The sequence below is a fragment of the Alosa sapidissima genome, chromosome 8 (genome assembly GCF_018492685.1).
Source record: "Alosa sapidissima isolate fAloSap1 chromosome 8, fAloSap1.pri, whole genome shotgun sequence".
Lineage (NCBI taxonomy): Eukaryota > Metazoa > Chordata > Actinopteri > Clupeiformes > Clupeidae > Alosa > Alosa sapidissima.
Window position 1 is genome coordinate 22140185 of NC_055964.1, and position 17556 is coordinate 22157740.

General features: G+C 42.3%; 1 protein-coding gene across 4 annotated transcripts in view; it reads left to right on the forward strand.

Annotated features, from left to right (window-relative positions):
* The window catches only part of rtkna (rhotekin a), a 55900-nt gene that overhangs the window by 9151 nt on the left and 29193 nt on the right, over window positions 1-17556 (forward strand). The window contains exon 1 of one of the 4 annotated variants that reach the window (XM_042100815.1): window positions 4670-5456. The exons of 2 other annotated variants lie outside the window; for them this stretch is intronic. In XM_042100815.1, coding sequence (XP_041956749.1) covers window positions 5364-5456 — 93 coding nt within the window. In that variant the 5' untranslated portion in view covers window positions 4670-5363. Of the gene's footprint in view, window positions 1-4669; window positions 5457-15569; window positions 15905-17556 lie in introns of those variants that run through there. One more of the 4 variants, XM_042100816.1, reaches the window with a different exon arrangement.

The following is a 17556-nucleotide window of genomic DNA, read 5'->3' on the forward strand; positions in this document are numbered from 1 at the left end:
TAAAACATGAAATGTGCTCCTTTGTGTTTTTGTAAGTAATATTCTTCCAGTGTCAGATGTTAAATATTTAATGAACATTTTAATGTTATTTGTGGTGTTTGTATGTCTTGTCATTGTATGGCATCTTTAAGAATGTATTCAGAGCCTATTTCATTAGTGTCTCAAAAGTACTGGTTTCATCTGAAAGAATAACTTTTGTTTTAAAAACTTATACTCATTTGGGTGAAACCTTTATCCAACGCAACTGACAAGTGAGGAGCACTCAAGCTTTAGCACTGTACACTCTTAAAATGAATGTGTTGAAAACAACACAACTTGGGTTGTTTTTTAAAACATCTCTGTGTCCAGAGAGGGACAACACATTTGTTTTAAGAGTGTAGGAAGCTTAGGAGTGAGCAGTAAGTTCTACGTCTATTTAATGAAATGAAATGCAAGGTGATCAGGTAAATAAGTACACAATTTACAACAAGCATGATTTAGGCATGTCAGAGTGTCAGAGGTGTAGAGATTCAAGAGATTCCTGAAGATAGAGAGAGCTGTCTCTGCTCTGATAGTATTTGATTTTTGAAGATAGAGAGAGCTGTCTCTGCTCTGATAGTATTTGATCTGCTCTGATAGTATTTGATTCTTGAAGATAGAGAGAGCTGTCTCTGCTCTGATAGTATTTGGTAGGTTATCCCACCTTTGTGGAGTCACAAATAAGAACAATGATTAAACAGATACTATGGTGAGTTAATGGGAACCTGTCTGAAAGGTTTGTTTATTTAGACTTTAGACAGACAGTCACGTTCATGTGACCTCATCAGTGGAAACTCCCGCTGGAACACCTGGTGTGTGTTGTCACTGGTTAGTAAAAGCCTTTTTAGTCATCGTGTCAACAGCTTAGTCACGGCTGTACCTGCTGATATCTTAGTGCAGTGGGTCAGTGATAAAAATGTATCCATCTTGGCAGGTCACCCATTCATGACCACATTACAAGCTACGATTTCTGTTACCCCTTCCAATGACCTGTCCGCTATGAGTGAGTGGTAAGCCTGGTTACACAAGAGCAGAACCGAGAGGTGTGATGACATCAGCTTGTACAGCCTCTCCAGCGGGCCCCCTGTGTTGGTACACAGCCCCGTGCTTGCTGTGTTAGTCACAGTGGTTGTGAAACGCGTGGAGGTGGGATACTTTGTGTTGGCCTGTCTAGGTAGTGGATAAATCACTGCATAACCAACAAAGGGGAAACAATTAATAAATATTTATGTTATTCAGAAGTATACCTTTTTAGTGTGCAAGTCATTGCAGGTTACTATAGGAACACACATAGCATTTATAATCCCCACATTCCTCATTCCTCCCTTGTGCCGACTCCCTGTATACATTTTTTTTATATAACATAGCAGCATCACCTTTTCATCATGTAAACAAGCTTAGCTCATACACCTTGTGGACTGAGTGCAAATGTACAAGAGCTTGGCCACTACACAAAGCTTATCCGGACACAATATGCGTGCTGTTTTTGTAGTCTGCCTTTTTGCACACCATACAATTTAGATAATAGTTGTTTTCAACCACAGTCATTTTTTAGGTGTGCTGGAGGACACTACAGAGGGTACTTGACATGCAAATTGAAGCAAAACCATGACAGTAGTCACCCATCATTATAAAGCATGGTCCATCCAAAAACATGGCTTTTCTTTCTCGAAGCTACAATATGCAAATTCATTATGCAAACACACTAAATATATGTAAATCTACAAGTTTCTAAACTGAAAACCAGTAGTCTGTGGCCTTCAGTGTAAATAGATGAAGTCCTCTCTGTCGTACTTTCTATGACTTGACAGAACAATCCTACTTGAAGCACAGTTGTCTGATGTAATATCTCCGACACCAAACAAGTAAAGCTCCTGCACACTGTCTTCATTTGCAATTGTAACTTTTAATTTGCAACATTTCGGTCAGATGACCATCATTAGGCAGTTTTTACAAAACACAATTCAACCAGGTCTTAAATAGTTTGGTTGACGGTAATGGATCTCATATCCTACTATTGAATGACGTCAGTCATTCACAAAAAACTCAAGCCTGCTGAAGACCTGTCATCACTATAATCATCTCCTGTCTCCATGCTGAGATGCCAATAGCTACCACTTTTATTGAAAAGGGCAGTGTTAGGTGTTGCTTATTGTGAAGTTAAGGTATGTCTGTATCAGATTAAGTTGTCAGTGTTTAAATAAGTGAGGTCTTGGTTGTCCTTTTCTGTCAAATCAAAGATACAGTCTGTGATTCTAATCCAATCCCCTTTTTGTCAAATGTATAGATAATAGGGCTGTCAAAATAACTGATTAATTTCGATTAATTAATTTGAGAAAAAATAACTGATTAAAAAAAAATAACGCAGATTAATCGATTCTGTATGACCTTTGACTGAGCCGTTGTAGTCAGTAACCATTACACTGTAAAATGAAGGAGATAGAAGAAAATGTGCTGCCTAGATCATTGATTGGAACATTTACTTTTCAAAAACGGCTTGATGCTGTTGATAAAAATAAATTGTTGATTAAAATAAAGTCCTCTGCAATGTGATAAAAAAAACTTCTTCCCAAAGCACTTTTGAATTTATTTCCTCAGCATATTAGGTCATATCATAGATTATTATGGCCATTATTAAAATAATAATAAAATAATTTTTGAACTTTTTGTCACTAATGCTGATTATTCAATGATTTATTTGAGTTTAAATATTTAAAATACTTTCATAGCAAAAATCATATATGCGATTAATTTAGATTAATTAATCACAGAGTATGTAATTAATTAGATTATTTTTTTTAATCGATTGACAGCCCTAATACATAATGTTCATGCACAGGCCTGGCCATGTAAATGGAAAGCAAAAGTGTCATATACTATTCAAGTCAATCCCAATGTTCCTTCATGCACATGGAGGAGAGTCAAGAGACTGGGATGACAGGCTGAACAGAACTTTCTCTTACTTTATTGTTTAATAAAATGTGATAGGTTTCCCTGTCATTAATGTTCTTTACACAAAGTATGCCATCATCCCAAGTAATTATACAAACACCATATTTCTCTCTCATCTGAATGAGAGATTAGATAGATAGATAGATAGATAGATAGATAGATAGATACTTTATTGATCCCCAGGGGAAATTCAAGATTAATTAAGATTTGTACATTTTGAGTGTGGTAGTCTGTGATAGAATGGAAGAAAAGTGTGTTAAAAATCTTGAAGACAAAAAATGGCTTATTTGGTTGGTAATCACCTCAAAAAGATTAGCCTGGGGTAACCAGATCCCAAATTTTGTGGGTGGGATAAAGTCGGGCTGGCTTCCAAGCTACAGAAAAATACCCCACAAAGCCCAAATCTACAAGTCTAAAGCTTGGATTGAGTCGTATTGAGGAAACCTTCATGTTCTCCAATTCTTATGGAGCCACCTGTTGTGGCAGTGGCACTGTTAAAATACCTCGGAACACTGACTGAATCCCTCCAGTGACCCCTTACTAGTTCCTTTTCTTGACAAGACCTTTTCACTTTCTATGTTTGCTTGAACTTTTGTGTCAAGTTTACCGGTCGTACGTGCAACACGTGTTCTCTCAAGTATGCATCCCTGTTTGCCCGTGTTGTTTACTGAAAGGATGTTTGGAAGTCGGGGCGAGGGTAGGCCTACTGGTGTTGTTGTCGCTGGTGGGTGTTGAGAGGAAGATGCCAATAATCCCCCTGCGAGGGCTTCACCCCCCAGGCGCATGCGGTTTGCTCCCTGTGGCGAGGGAGAGGCGATGATTCAAAGTGTCTTGCCAAAAACTCCGGGGAACGCATGCCTGAAGGACAATGCGACAGCTCTGCGTTTTTAGATTTATCTCTGGATTGACATGGCACCGCCAGCGAACTCGGTTCAAGAGAGGATACATTGTGTGCATTTGACCTCTTCCACCCAGCGTTAACATTTAATCTAGCCTACTTCACTACAAGAGGCGCACTGCGCAGCACAGCACAGGAAGCCAACTGGTGTATAAATAGCTGAAGTTTATGAAGTTTATGAGTTGAAAATCTGTGCCCTGCGTTGGAGGGGGTCCAAACAGACCCTACCCGTATGCCCCCAAAGCCTCTTCCAGGTTGTGTTTTTGGTGTGGCAAAATTATCATAGCTCATACGTTTGCACTTTCTCGTGAATACATGACCTAATGAACTATCGTGCACTGCTGGAGTACATTAAGCGACTAATTGACTCCAACAATGATAAATGCAAGTGTTATAACCCCTAAAATACATCGTTCATTTTGCATAGGCGATGACCGAGCCATTGAAAATCTTGAGACTGTAGAAATGAACTTTTCGGGTCGAAATGCTGTTATGATAAAGCCTACCACCGCTGTAACAGATGGCCCCTTTGTCTCAGATCTACGATTTCTTAGCTGAGCTTCAACGATATATACATTTATCACATCATATTTTCCTCGTGCTACATTTAGGTTACAGATTACTGTCAATTAGGCTACTTGTAAAGTAAAGAACTACTGTTTTTTGACACCAGATAATAACAGAGAGCTTTTATACTGATTCATCGGGGATCAGTTTCCATATTTAACATAATCTTCACAATCTTGTTGGTAAGTGGTGGTTGTTAGGTTGTTTTCTTTTAGTCAGTGTGTTTTACTGTATGCGTTAAGGCACCGTGTTAAACAGCAATCTGAAGTTTATTGGATCATTTAGCGCTTGGTCCAGTCACTCTATAAACAGACGGCTCACTGTGCGCTTCCACGGAGGCGATGCCCTTTTGTAGCGTGGTCTGAGCGGACAGACGGCGCTCTATCAGGACGAGTGGACAAAAGAACTGCATGAGAAAGACGCATTATCCCCACAACTGCTAGGGAGAAATGAGTGGGGGTGTATGTAGCGTTTTTTTGTGTGAATCAAGTCTGTGCGTGTTCCTCTGAAACAGCGAAAGTACAGAACACACTGAAGTAACTGGGCGTTGTAATGGAATAGTCTGCTTTCTTGAGAGAGGAAGTTTGCGTCTACCTCTGGCATTTTGCGGGAAGGTCTGCGATGTACACGTCCTACATTCTGTGAGTGAATCTAAGTTAGGAATGTCCTGGACGACAATTTTATTTTATTAATTTGCGCAACGTCTTTGTTGAATCAAAGGTAGCTGACTATCTGAACTCAACGCACTAACTCACCCGATCGCTAATTTGCGGACAGCTTTGGTCGTCGGTGCACAGCTGTATCATCTGCTGATGATGTATTTACGTAAGTCGGTTTACTCTTTCTGCGTTTGCTCTTTGAGACAAACTTCTCTTTAGTCAGATAAGCCATAAAGGATTCGGAGGTGAACTGACAACCTGGACACAGAATGCAAATGGAGAGATTCGCAGACATGGAGAAATTGCGGATATTTGAGGACCTCAACATGATGTATATCCGTCAGATAGCCCTGAGTATACAGGTAATTATGCACCTGATTTGTGTTGTCTATGTGAGCTTCTGTGAAACTTGTCTGTACGAACTGATACGCAAGAGGAGTAGCCTGAAACATAATTCAGGATATATCTGATCGGTTTGCTAAATATGTAAACAAAAACAGTCGCAGCTGTACTTCATAACTTTGTAAACTTAGTTCTCACATTGCTGACGGGACAGGTTTGTCTTTTCTTTATTGCTGTTTAATAGCAGTTTATTTATTGTCTTGGCATATGAAATTTAAAAAAAGAGATCCCCCTCAAACCCCAAGACAGAATACGGCCTCATCAATATTTTAGGGGGATCTTATAAAAGTGTTATGCCAAGAGTGGCGTGTTAAATATGAAGTGATTAGAACATGACAGATTGAGAACAACAGGCATGGGGTCTACAAAAGGTTAACCACCCAATATTCAAGAGTAGCCTGATTCCATGTTAAATATCAGTCACTGAAGACCTTAATGGATTTATCACAGAAAAAGTTCTAACTTGCTGTTCAGAATTATTTATTGGGGAGAAAAAGACACTTGGCCTCTGCGAGTGGCACTGGGAATATTTAGATAGAATTTCATATCCTTTGTTTCTCCCCTCTCTTCTGGTTGCCAAAACAATGTTGGCCCCTCTGCTTTGCAGCTGTTGCGTGTTAAGTGCGAGCAGTAGTGTCCCAGTGTTACACAACCTGACAGGAAGATTGCCCATGTAGTGCCTCTGCCACTGATGAGCCTGGGAAGGGAATCATAGCAAAAAGAAAAAGTGGCACACTGAAAGAGTCTCGTCTCCCACACTCCAAAGTGATCTCATGCAGCGATCTGAGGTTTCGCCTCACAATCTGAAACACACACTGCCAAAATCACATACAAGAAAGATAACAGATCTGGATATTCCCTGACCAGTAGACCCTTTTCATTCTGTTCACATGGACCCTGCCTTAGTTATTGCAGGTTGTGAAAGAGCACTGACCATTGAGTAGTTGAGGTAAATGTGAGAATAGAGTTTTGCTTTTCTTATCATTTGCCTCCACACACACAGTGCGGTCACTCAAACGGACAGTGAGGAGAGTTCCATGTTCAGACATGACTGGTGCCTGCACGAGTTAAGCCATCTCGTCCAAACCATCGTTAGTCAATCAGTGTCAGACCACTCCCAATTAGATGTTTCAAAGAGTTGCCTATCAGAGCAGAGATTGTTTACTGCATGCCCATGACTGGGGAAGGGGGGAGAGAGGCAGAGAAAAATGTCCAGAATGCTTAGCTTTTGTGTTTTTTTCCCTTTGGCTTGATAGATAGCTCTCTTTTTCTTGCAAATGACAAGCGACCCAACTGTTCTCTCTGAATGTCTCTACAGGCTGTCCAACACCAATTGACTCTCTAGCAGATCCCGTAACTTCTAAATGAGCTAATTAAATAATCTCAGTCACCCTCACGCTCTTGTGTGTGTGTGTGTGTGTGTGTCACGCTCTTACTGGTGTGTTTGTGTGTGTGTGTGTGCGTTTGTGTTTGTGTGTGAACAGCCATCCTTTTTGTATCAAACAGCATGGCCCTTTTCCAAAGTGACCTCGAGAGAAATTCCTGATATTCCCAACAGGCTTGCTGGATGGCCTCCTGTGTGGTTGAGGACTAATAAAAAGCACAGCTTGAACACCAGGACGCATGTTTGCTTTGACCAACACTTGGTCCTTTAGAGGTGCCATTTGTTATAGCAACCAATCTCTGCATTTACTTTTATGTTATCATGCATAGGATCACCGTTTGTTGTGTTGGCTGACCTGTGCTCTGGGCATTGTTCGCTGCGACTCCTCAGTTTTCCGCGCGTAAAACTTCATGAGAGAAGCGCACAGCTGTTTGAAAGAATACAGGCCGCGGAACAGCGGCAGAGTGTCTGACCAGCCGGGCTTTTATAGAAACGTATGAACAGCCTCATCTGCGACCTCAGGAGTACCGCTGTTTGTTCAAGTTTTAACAAGTCCCCTTTTCAAAACGGAGGCCGCTGCATTCCTCCTCTTTTTTTTCCTTTCCAGCCACCTCTGTTTTTCTCTTTACAACACCCTTGTCACTCCTGAACGCCAGGAGCGCGCCTCCTCCCCTCCTCTTCTCTCCTCTCGTGGCGTAAACTCGGGTAAACCTTTTGTCTCTGGCCCTCGGCCCAGTCCGGCAGAGAGACAGCTGATGGGAACAGGAAGTGAGTGTAACTTTTCGGCGCTCTGCTTGTTCGGCCAGTATGATGTCATGGTCAGGCCGCGACTCCAGATGCCGTTACAAAGGAGTGTTTTAGGATGTCCTCTCATGCCTCTCTGATGGGTCACTTTCTCTTTAACACAGACGTTGGCCAGCTTCCCACTGTGTGTGTGTTTTTTTTTTAGCTAGTGTGAGAAGACAAGCTGTGGCTGCAGTTGTTAGTGTTCTCTCAGCCTTACTGTAGGACCCCTTTGAGGGGAAAATAAACCTGTGCGTCATTGTGTTGAGCGCAGTTTAATAGGCCTACATTAAATGTGCATTAATTACGCAACACACAATAGGGTTAGTCACAGCCATTATGTTACAGGTTTCCAGTACTTGGCCATGACGGGAATTATGAAATCTACAGCATAATATTAATAAAACAACAATGCTGATATTAACAGCATAACTCTCTGCCCACTGACTGTGCAATGTCACACTCAGTAAGAACAATGTGTGTACATGAATGGGTACAATAGAAAACACCACTCCAAGCCTTCAGAATGGCCATACAGTCCTAGTCCTACAACAAACAATTTCCAACAAGATAACTATCAAAGCTAAAAGCATTTTTTATGAGGTGGCTAGCTTCACATGATTAGACTTTATAAGATTGCAAGACGTTGTCATCCTTCAACACATACCAGGGCGTAGTTAGTTAGATGCACAGTGTGGGCAGCTTGTGTGTGTAAAAAAGTCTTGTGTGTATAAATCAGTCTCTTGTGTCCTGGCCAAGTCTCCCCAGGCTTGGACACAGTGGCATCAGCCCACTGCAGCAGGAGGTCCGACTGTCTGCCCCCCAGTGTTAGAGAGCTGCAATATCACTCTCCATACTGCTCATACTACTGTAAACAACAGTATAGTACCACTGTCTTAGAGTAAGTGCCTGGACTGATCAAACTTGAAGGGTTGTGTGTGTGTGTGTGTGTGTGTGTGTGTGTGTGTGTGTGTGTGTGTGTGTGTGTGTGTGTGTGTGTGTGTGTATGCATGTGTGTTGTGTGTGTGTGTGTGTGTGTGTGTGTGTGTGTGTGTGTGTGTGTGTGTATCCTTGTGTGTGTGTGTGTGTGTGTGTGTGTGTGTGTGTGTGTGTGTGTGTGTGCATGTTCAAGGGGACAGGAGTTAGACCTTTAACACTCTGGAGCTGGTTACTGGCTGCTAGAACTTACATACTAAACAGTTAGATATCTTACAAAAGTCAACCTCATACTACTCTAACTCACCAGTCACCATTGCATAACAAGGATCAGCCAGACACACCAGTCACACCAGATGGGTTAGGCTCTAAATGGAGGGATAGTTTTAAGCATTAAGAAGCGTTGATTAATGAAGCGGATAAATGCACTCTGAATAATAAGATAACCGGGCTTTCCCTGTAAGGCTACTATATGTGGTTCATGGTTCAACTGGGAGCTTTAGGGACATGAGATTCAACTGGTGCTTCATCACGGATGAGGTCAACGGGAGACAAGCCAGAGGCCAATAGTGTGATCTAAAAACACACTGCTCAGTGCTACTTTAGAAATAAGCTTAATATATATTAAGCTATATTTAGTTTTGTTTTCAGGACTAGCCTAATGGCCTATTAGTAATGGTGCAATGAAACACAACAATGTTTCCTTATATTCCATAACATTCAGTTCATAGAGGATTAAATTGTGTGATTATGTTTGGAAGATTAGATATAAAATGTACAGAATACAAGATCTTAAAAGACAAAACCAAATAAATGCATGAAAGTGGTGAGAAACAGTTAAATGAGAAGACTTGCAGAAAATGTGAAGTGTTATGCAAACAATGGCCTATGTCCATCAGCACCACACCCAAACTCTCACTTATTTCGGAAACTTTCTGGCATCAAAATGTGGTCAGAGAAACTTAAGAAACTCAGGAAAAGTAGGAAAAAGGTATCAGGGTTTGCACCCCTGAAAGGAATTTTTCAAAAGGACAACATCAGCAGGTTTACAATGTAAAGCTAACAAACGGAAGAGCATATGTCGTGATTTGCTGAAACTCAAATGTGAAGCTAAAGTGTACTACCACCTACTACCTGCTGTAGGGTTCAGTTAACAGAGAACAGCATTCACTCTCTCATCCACCCACAAGTCATGCATTCATCTCTCTGTAGGGAGCTTGGAGGGCCTGCTCATCCCCTCCTTCTGTTGGTTCAGCTGTGGAGCTGTTTAGGAAGACTCCAGTGTCCCAGTGAGCTCTGCAAAGATAGAAAGCGAAGCTAACAGAAACCAGCCATCTCTGTGAGCGTAGCATCTATTGCCATGTGTATTGTATTACGGGACAAGTACAAACATTCAGCTAAGGCTGTAGCCTCTTCCAACAAGTTACACAAACACACATAAATATAAAAAAGAGGATATGCTAATGAATTCAGTTGATTTGTGTTTGAAAGACGGCGACCTCCCATGCCTCTTCCAGCCTTTGTGCTTGGTGCAGTTGATTGGAGCTGTGCCATTAATCATTTACTACAGTAAGGTAGGATTTGTCAGTGAAAGCACGCTTGTGTGATTTTCAATCTCCTCGCGCTTCCTGACGTGAGCACCACTGCCAGCCCTTGGCACCCCTCGCCCATTCTCCAGGAGCTGTGGTCTGCGCCGGGCCTGCTCTGCAGCACAGAGGAGGGGAGTGTTGCGAGTACAAGACAGCGAAGAAAGGGGACATTGTGCTAGGTCACCCACGCCTCGTTCCAGAACCACCACCACAACCACCCCACCCACCATCTCCCCTTCTCTCGATCAGCCCCCCCGCGTCCCTGGCTCGGGCCCTGGGCTCAGCCCTTTTGCAGGGTGGGGACTGGTGGAGCCGTGCTGAATGGGCACTCTGTGCAGCAGAAAACAAGTGGAATGCCTCGGCCAGAGCCAGCTTCCTTTGAAAAACACCAGCCGGGGAGCCAGGGTGTTGCAGAAGAGTGGAGACAGAGCAGGGAGAGAGAGAGCAGAGCAGAGGGGAGCAACTGCCGCTGGAGCCCAGCCTGAGTCCTGAGTCCTGCGTCCTGGGGCTGGGGCTGGCCTTGGCTCCTCTGAAGTTTCTCCGATCTCTGAAGCACAACGCTGGCACTAGGCTCCCGAATTTCTTCCCTAAAGTTCTTTCTAGGCTCCAGTCTCCTTTCGCACATGAACACGAAGCCTCATAAATCTAACAAGAAGTCACAGTTATACAGCCTGGCATAAACTCTGCTCTGTTTGGAGAGAAGGAGCAGGAGAGAGAGAGAGAGAGAGAGAGAGAGGAGGGTAGAAATTAATATGTGCCGTGCAACTAATTCAGGAGTGTTTTCCACTCCTTCGTATACACCCTAGTGAGCAGAAATATGAACAGTGTTTAACTACACCCCTGTGAAAACATCCCAGTATTCTCCTGATTCACTCAGTATGCAGCGGCTGCACAGCTGCAGAGAGTGGCGTTTCTCAGGAACAGACCCCAGATCTGAACCTAGCTTTTGTTATTATTAAGGACATCAGTGTTGTATGAAAATACAAAGCACAATGTATGCATTTGTCAGTAGTGGCTGTAAACATGCAATCAACATGAGACGGGAGGAATTCTTTCCTGTTGCGACTTGAGTACGCCATCTGGGCCTTGGGCCTTGGTCAGCCCCCCTAATAGCTAGTTTGCTAATGCAGTGAAAGTCGTTTCAAGTTAAACTAACTTCCCAGCTGCATCAACCTACCGTTGGCTACATTAAGACAAGTCACGTGTTGTTAGGTGGTTCATAAGGGAATCAGATACAAAGATCATTCTGTGTGAATTTACCTACAGCATACCTCTGGCTTGCTGTTGCCAAGGCTTACTGTTGGTACTTAATACCACTTCTTAGCAAAATGAATATTCTCTCACTGTTATGACTTTTTGACCGCAGCCCCAATAGATACTATTGCATGTATTTTTCCAGAACCAATGTGAACATTATCATGAACAAATCCATGTCCTGTTCCCTTGTGCAACTCCAGTATCTAGGCTTACCTGCTATTTATACCCCTAACCTTCAGTTTCACAACATGCAGCTCCTGCAGTCATCACTTATCCCAGCCGTTACAACCCATGCTTGTACCTGTGTCTTCTTTCCTTTCAACAGAATGAATCATTGCTCTCCCTATTTGTGCTTGCCAAGCACAGGTTTCACAACTAAGGTGTTTGGCAATAGCTTATGCTTTGACTACAGAGTGTTCCAAACCTGCGATGACTGACTGTGTGTGTGGGTGTGCATCAGTATATATGTGTGTGTGTGTGTGTGTGTGTGTGTGTGTGTGTGTGTGTGTGTGTCTGTGCATTTGTGAAAGGGGGCTTTCTTGGAAATATCACTGTCTGGCTCAGGGTTGTTGTGGATGGGGATACGACTGAGTGAGCAAGTGATGGATTGGGATGGAAGATAAAGGTCTTAAGGGTCAAACAGTTTCCTGGACTTTGTGACTGTTTCACATGGACTGTATTATACTCCCGTGGTTTGATATCGTGGCAGGTTCTCCAGGCAGATTTAGTGGCGGCTCTGCTGTTCGCACCGGCCCCCCATTAGAATGGATTTTGGAATTTCAGCAAAGAGAGAAAGAGAAAGAAAGATGAAGCATGACAGAAAATAGAGAGACAGTGGAAGAGGGAGCGAGGGAGTGTAGAGGACACACATGTGAAAATGGCTCGTTTTAAAGATGAAGGACGGGGGATTTGGAGTCCAGTCCTCCAAGGGAAATATGCTGCTTTAGGCCCCTTTCCTTTCCAGATTGTTCCACAGGAAGAGATGCTTGCCCTCTCACTGGCCTTGCATACGGTAGCAGAGCCAGGTCCTTAGTATTATGGTCTGTCCTTAACCTACAACACAGCTCAGATTTTACAACGCATGTGACAGAACTTGTGATCTAGCATGTGTATACAGCCAAACATACAGCCAAGATTGAGTTATATTAATTCAGTGTGCGGACCAACAAACTCACCTACCTCTTCACTACAGTGAAATGTGAAATAAGGGCCAGTATATTTGTTAACTATTCAAACTTGCAGCGAGATCCTAACATCTGATTAACTGTGGGGTGTCAATACTGCTATTGCTGATTAGATTGGCATCCTCTTTCAGATATAGTCTACCATATGCACTGAACGAATGCCTCCTTTTCAAAGGGTGTAACATGTCTCTGTGTTTTTTGTAGGGCTTTTTGAAGGCTTTTTGTATGTGCCAAACATTTGTCTCAGACTGGTCACACACTATTTAAGACTTTAGTATCTAGTTTCAAGCTGGGGGCTGAGTGCACAGGCCTTATTTATCTCTCCCTAGTGGTCATCTCCACTGAAGCAGTGCCATTGGTCACTGGAGCGTTATGATTTGGCCTGCACTTGGTTTTGATTGGTTAGTCTTTGATCCCCATAGACCAGATCTTGGCGTAACACTTGTCCAGACCACCTGCCCCTTGGTTTATTCTAATGTGCATCTGCCTGTGTGTGTGTGTGTGTGTGTGTGTGTGTGTGTGTGTGTCTGTGTGTGTGTGTGTGTGTGAGAGAGAGAGAGACAGAGAGAGAGAGAGAGAGAGAAATAGCCTAGATTTCTTATATCTATACATGCCTACAAAATAAAGTGCTCTGTCAGAAAGGGACCATTCCAGCCACAGCCTTTGTGAGAGCTCTTATTAGTGGCACACAACGAAATGACAGAGGTTATGTAAGAATCTGCATCGGATTAAACTTGGTTGTGTATACAGCAAGGAAGGAAGTGAGCTCCAGAACTGACCTCTTCGATAGGAAACCAGATTGTTTGTCTGGGAATAAATCAGTGAGAAAGTAAATAGGATGCAGCGACATAGCATGAAGTTACTAAAGGTCACTAATGGACAAGATGCCAAACTTAATGAAGTATGACATATAAAAAACAAAAACGACATTTACCTACGGTTATTACATTTAAGGAAAACCAATGTTTGTTTGGAACATGATACAGATGTGTGCAACAAAACAACAATGAAAATAACTTGTTCATAATAATGCCCACTGAATGACTTTTGTTTCATTGTTTCATTCTTTCATTGGTGATTGGGAGCCCACACTGACTGTTTTCAGGACCACTGTCAGTTTATGTAATAATATTATAACATACTCTAGCTCCTCTATACAAAATAACATTTATTTAAAATTGCAAAGAGCATGCCATCCATTGTAAGACTTAACTACAGTTGATTCAAAAAGAAAAGAGCACTTTCGGAGGACTGGACATCAGATTGCTCTGCTGTGCAAGTGAAATTAGCTGTTTTATGGTCCCAGGTTCATCAGATCACAGGGGTTATTGGAGGTCTCTGTCTGCAGAGATCTCCCCTTACCCTGAGCCACTAGTCATTTGGGTCTGGTGATATTTACTGCACAGAGAAACACTCCATCATAGTAGCATTCTGCAGAGCAAGTGTGTGTGTGTGTGTGTGTGTGTGTGTGTGTGTGTGTCTGTGTGTACTGACTGTGTGTGTGTACTGACCTGCAGTTGTCTAGTCTGTCCTCTCTCCATCTGTTTTTTTCCCGGTACTCTTGCTTTTTCCTTTCCCCCCCTCTCTCTTTCCCTCCCTGTTACCTTCAACTCTCACCGCCATAAACCCTTCAACACAACTATCTCAACCAACTCATCTTGAACGGCACATTGTCTTTAAGCATGCAGGGTAGTGCTACTGAATTCCTGAAGAACATATGAGCCATAGAATAGCAGGAAATGTTATGTCAGGCTTTTGTTTTGTAAAGAGTTTACTGGAGCTTTCTAAAAAAAATTGTGGTTATCCTTGGGAGGTCTGCATTTTCAATCTAGTTTTAGTGTCAAGTTGAGAGAGAGAGAGAGAGAGAGAGAGAGAGAGAGAGAGAGAGAGAAACAGTGATTATTGGAAAGACCTTATTTTTGTTGAACCCTTTTAGATTTTATGGGGCCCTTTGATGCTTACAAGTTGTTTATTATGCTTACAAGTTGTTTATTATGGAGTTAAGGATCTTAAACTAGTTGATTGCATTGAAATTCCTCATGTGTGAAATATGTTCTGTGTCTGCAACTCTGCTTGTTTGTTTAGTAGATTAATTGAATTTAAAAACAATCAGTCATCATGCCATAAATCTCAAATCTCTGACAAAGATTAATTTTAAGGTAGAGGTAGTGTTAGAGTTTCTTCATAACTAGTGTGAAAGGCATGGTTATGGTTATGAGGGTATTGGTTATTCTGTAAAAGTCATTCTTCTGTAAAACTAATTTACTTGCTTGTGTTGCTTTGGGACTAAAAGTATTTGAGGTTAATTTCTATGTAATTTCTGTCATGTAATCCAGAGCAGTGATCTCCTCTATAGAGCTAAAGCTGTTACACGCTCAGCCACTCCAAACATGCAGGTCTCCATGAAAGCATTTGAATATTTGAATAAATGTAGGCTACATTCAATCTTGTGGTTACTGTTTGATGAGACCATGTTCATACTTTGTCATAGTATTGTGCTGTCTAACAAATTAGAGATCACTGATTATTTTGTTATAGCACCTTGGGTATAACACCTTGGTGTTATAACATCTTTACGATGTTTCATGTGGTTTCTATTGCTTACTGCGACAAATACTTTATTTGTCTTGGTATGGATGTATGGTATGTCTATTGCTTACTGCGACTAATATTTTTTGTCTTGGTATGGATGTATCTTCAGTCCTTCACTTTAGGTTGCCGGGTGAATCTTTTTTTTTTTGGTGGGACTGGGGAAGGGGGGGGGGGGGGTGTAAGACAACCGATATTTTACAATAAATTAAAGTAGCCTATTCATTGTAATGTACAGTGCTTACCATCCTTACTATATAGCCTGGCTGTTTGAAACCAATACTAACAACTACATGTGCACGTTACGCCGCCTCCTCGGCTGCCTCTCTGGTTGGCTCGTGTTCCCCCGCCTCTCTCTGCCATGGCAAGCCGAGGTGCACTGATGACAGCCGGGAGATGAGCTCGGCCAGATGACTATGGTTGTTAAAGCCGGCTATCCTGGGCAACCAGCCTACATTTTGCAGAAAGAAACGCTTGCCGTCTGTTTAGAGAGTTAAATACCGTTTGCTAGAAGAGCGTGTTCAATTTGTAAGTGTTGTGGAAAAGATTGACACTTCAAGAATCTCCGGAGTTGTCGTGGATGGGGCGTATGGAACTGCATGTATTATTGCATAAGCGTGATTGGTGATTTGGAATTTCGCCATCCTTGAGCCGGTCACACCATGAATAACTCCAAAAAGACATCAGTAAGTGAGGAATTCTTGTTTCATTGTATGCGGACATCAAATGCTACGTTTAACCAGTGTTGTAGTTTGTCCCCTTGTAGCTTGACACTTCAGCAAAACATTTCAGACAAATCTGTGGATCACATAAGAACTACTTCAGTGAACTATTATGATTCGGCGCTTCAAAACATTTCCTAGTCAGTGATTCATTACAGTGGGACGAATAGCTTGGTGATGCTGTGCAGGTGCGCTCACTTGACGGCAAGGTCAGGAAGCCCACGCGCACACTGGTGTCCAAGCAGGCGAGGGTGGACACTTTTGACAGAATTGACGAAGTGATAATTCAGTCGAATACTTGCAGTCCATGATTGAGTTAGGCTTAAAATGAGAATGATAAGGTATATGGCTGTGGTATGAAAATACAATTCAATTTCCCCAGAGAAAAGCCATTTCATGTTGGGCAATCAGAAAAGTGCTTTGCTGGGCGAAGGCAGTGCCAAAGCCTCTTTCACGTTATGTTGGGCTTGAGCCTGTTTTATGGCTCGCTGTTTTACCCACAGCCAGAGTATAATGGCCATATTGTGCTGAATATGGAGATTACGGAAATTGTCTATCTTTTAGACGGCTTTGTGCTCTGGGTATTAAGGGATATGGACTGAGCGGTAGCCTATTTCATGCCATTCCACAGCTCGACGTCATCGTTTTTATCTTATGTCTAACCGTCTGGCGATTAACATACATGTCACACTGACAATGTATTGGACATGAAAAGCGCCTTTGTCAGATCCCATTTCTGACATGAACTTTTGAGCTGATGGAGGAGTCAGCTGCTGTAGTCTCTTTTTGCCTGGCATTTTCCCAGAGGTCTAATATAGGCTAGTATAGTCCTGCTGAACAATTAATTTCTCTCAATATTTGAATTGCTGTGACCTCAAATGGCAAGCTAATCAGATCAACTCATGGATTTCAGTTGGCTTGTGAAGTTCCAATTTGTATGTGCTCTTTGTTAGCTGTCTTATCTGTGTCTTTATCTGGACTTAATATTTTTTACAGGATTTGGGGTTCTCTTAAATCGGGTTTCTCTCAGCAAGTTTCAAGAGGATGTAATCAGGCTTAGGCAACTCAAGTGGGCTTGAGTGAAGTAGGCCTCATGAACTTTTGGATAGCCTTAAGCTCTTCTTTACAACAACATTGACATATTTTGATACATAATAGTTTGTCTATAAAGCCAGCAAATGTGCTACGAACATATAATCTGTCTCTGAATTTCCAACAAGACTGCACTGATTGTTGTAACTTGTCTGCATCTTTAAAGATTACTGCAGAGAGAGATTGGTTGGAGTATCACTGCCATAAATCAACGCCACAGATATTGTTTCACATTCCTGGATGGAAGCATCTCTTAATTGTCTGGGCCAGGCACAAGCAGCACGACTCATTATCATCCCCTCTCCCAGAGCCCATTAGTCAATAGACTTGTTTCATTTACGGTGGCCCTCTCTGCAGCAATTAAACTATCCACTGCAGTCCCTCCGTTTACCCAGAGTGATCAATCTCTGCTGAGAATCAGGGATTTGTTGTAGACTGTGCTCTTTTGTGTCCGCTGCAGTCAGTGAAAGGTGAGTTGCCAGCAGTAGGGAAGAAAAATCTCAGCAAAAGACTGCTGCTAACCT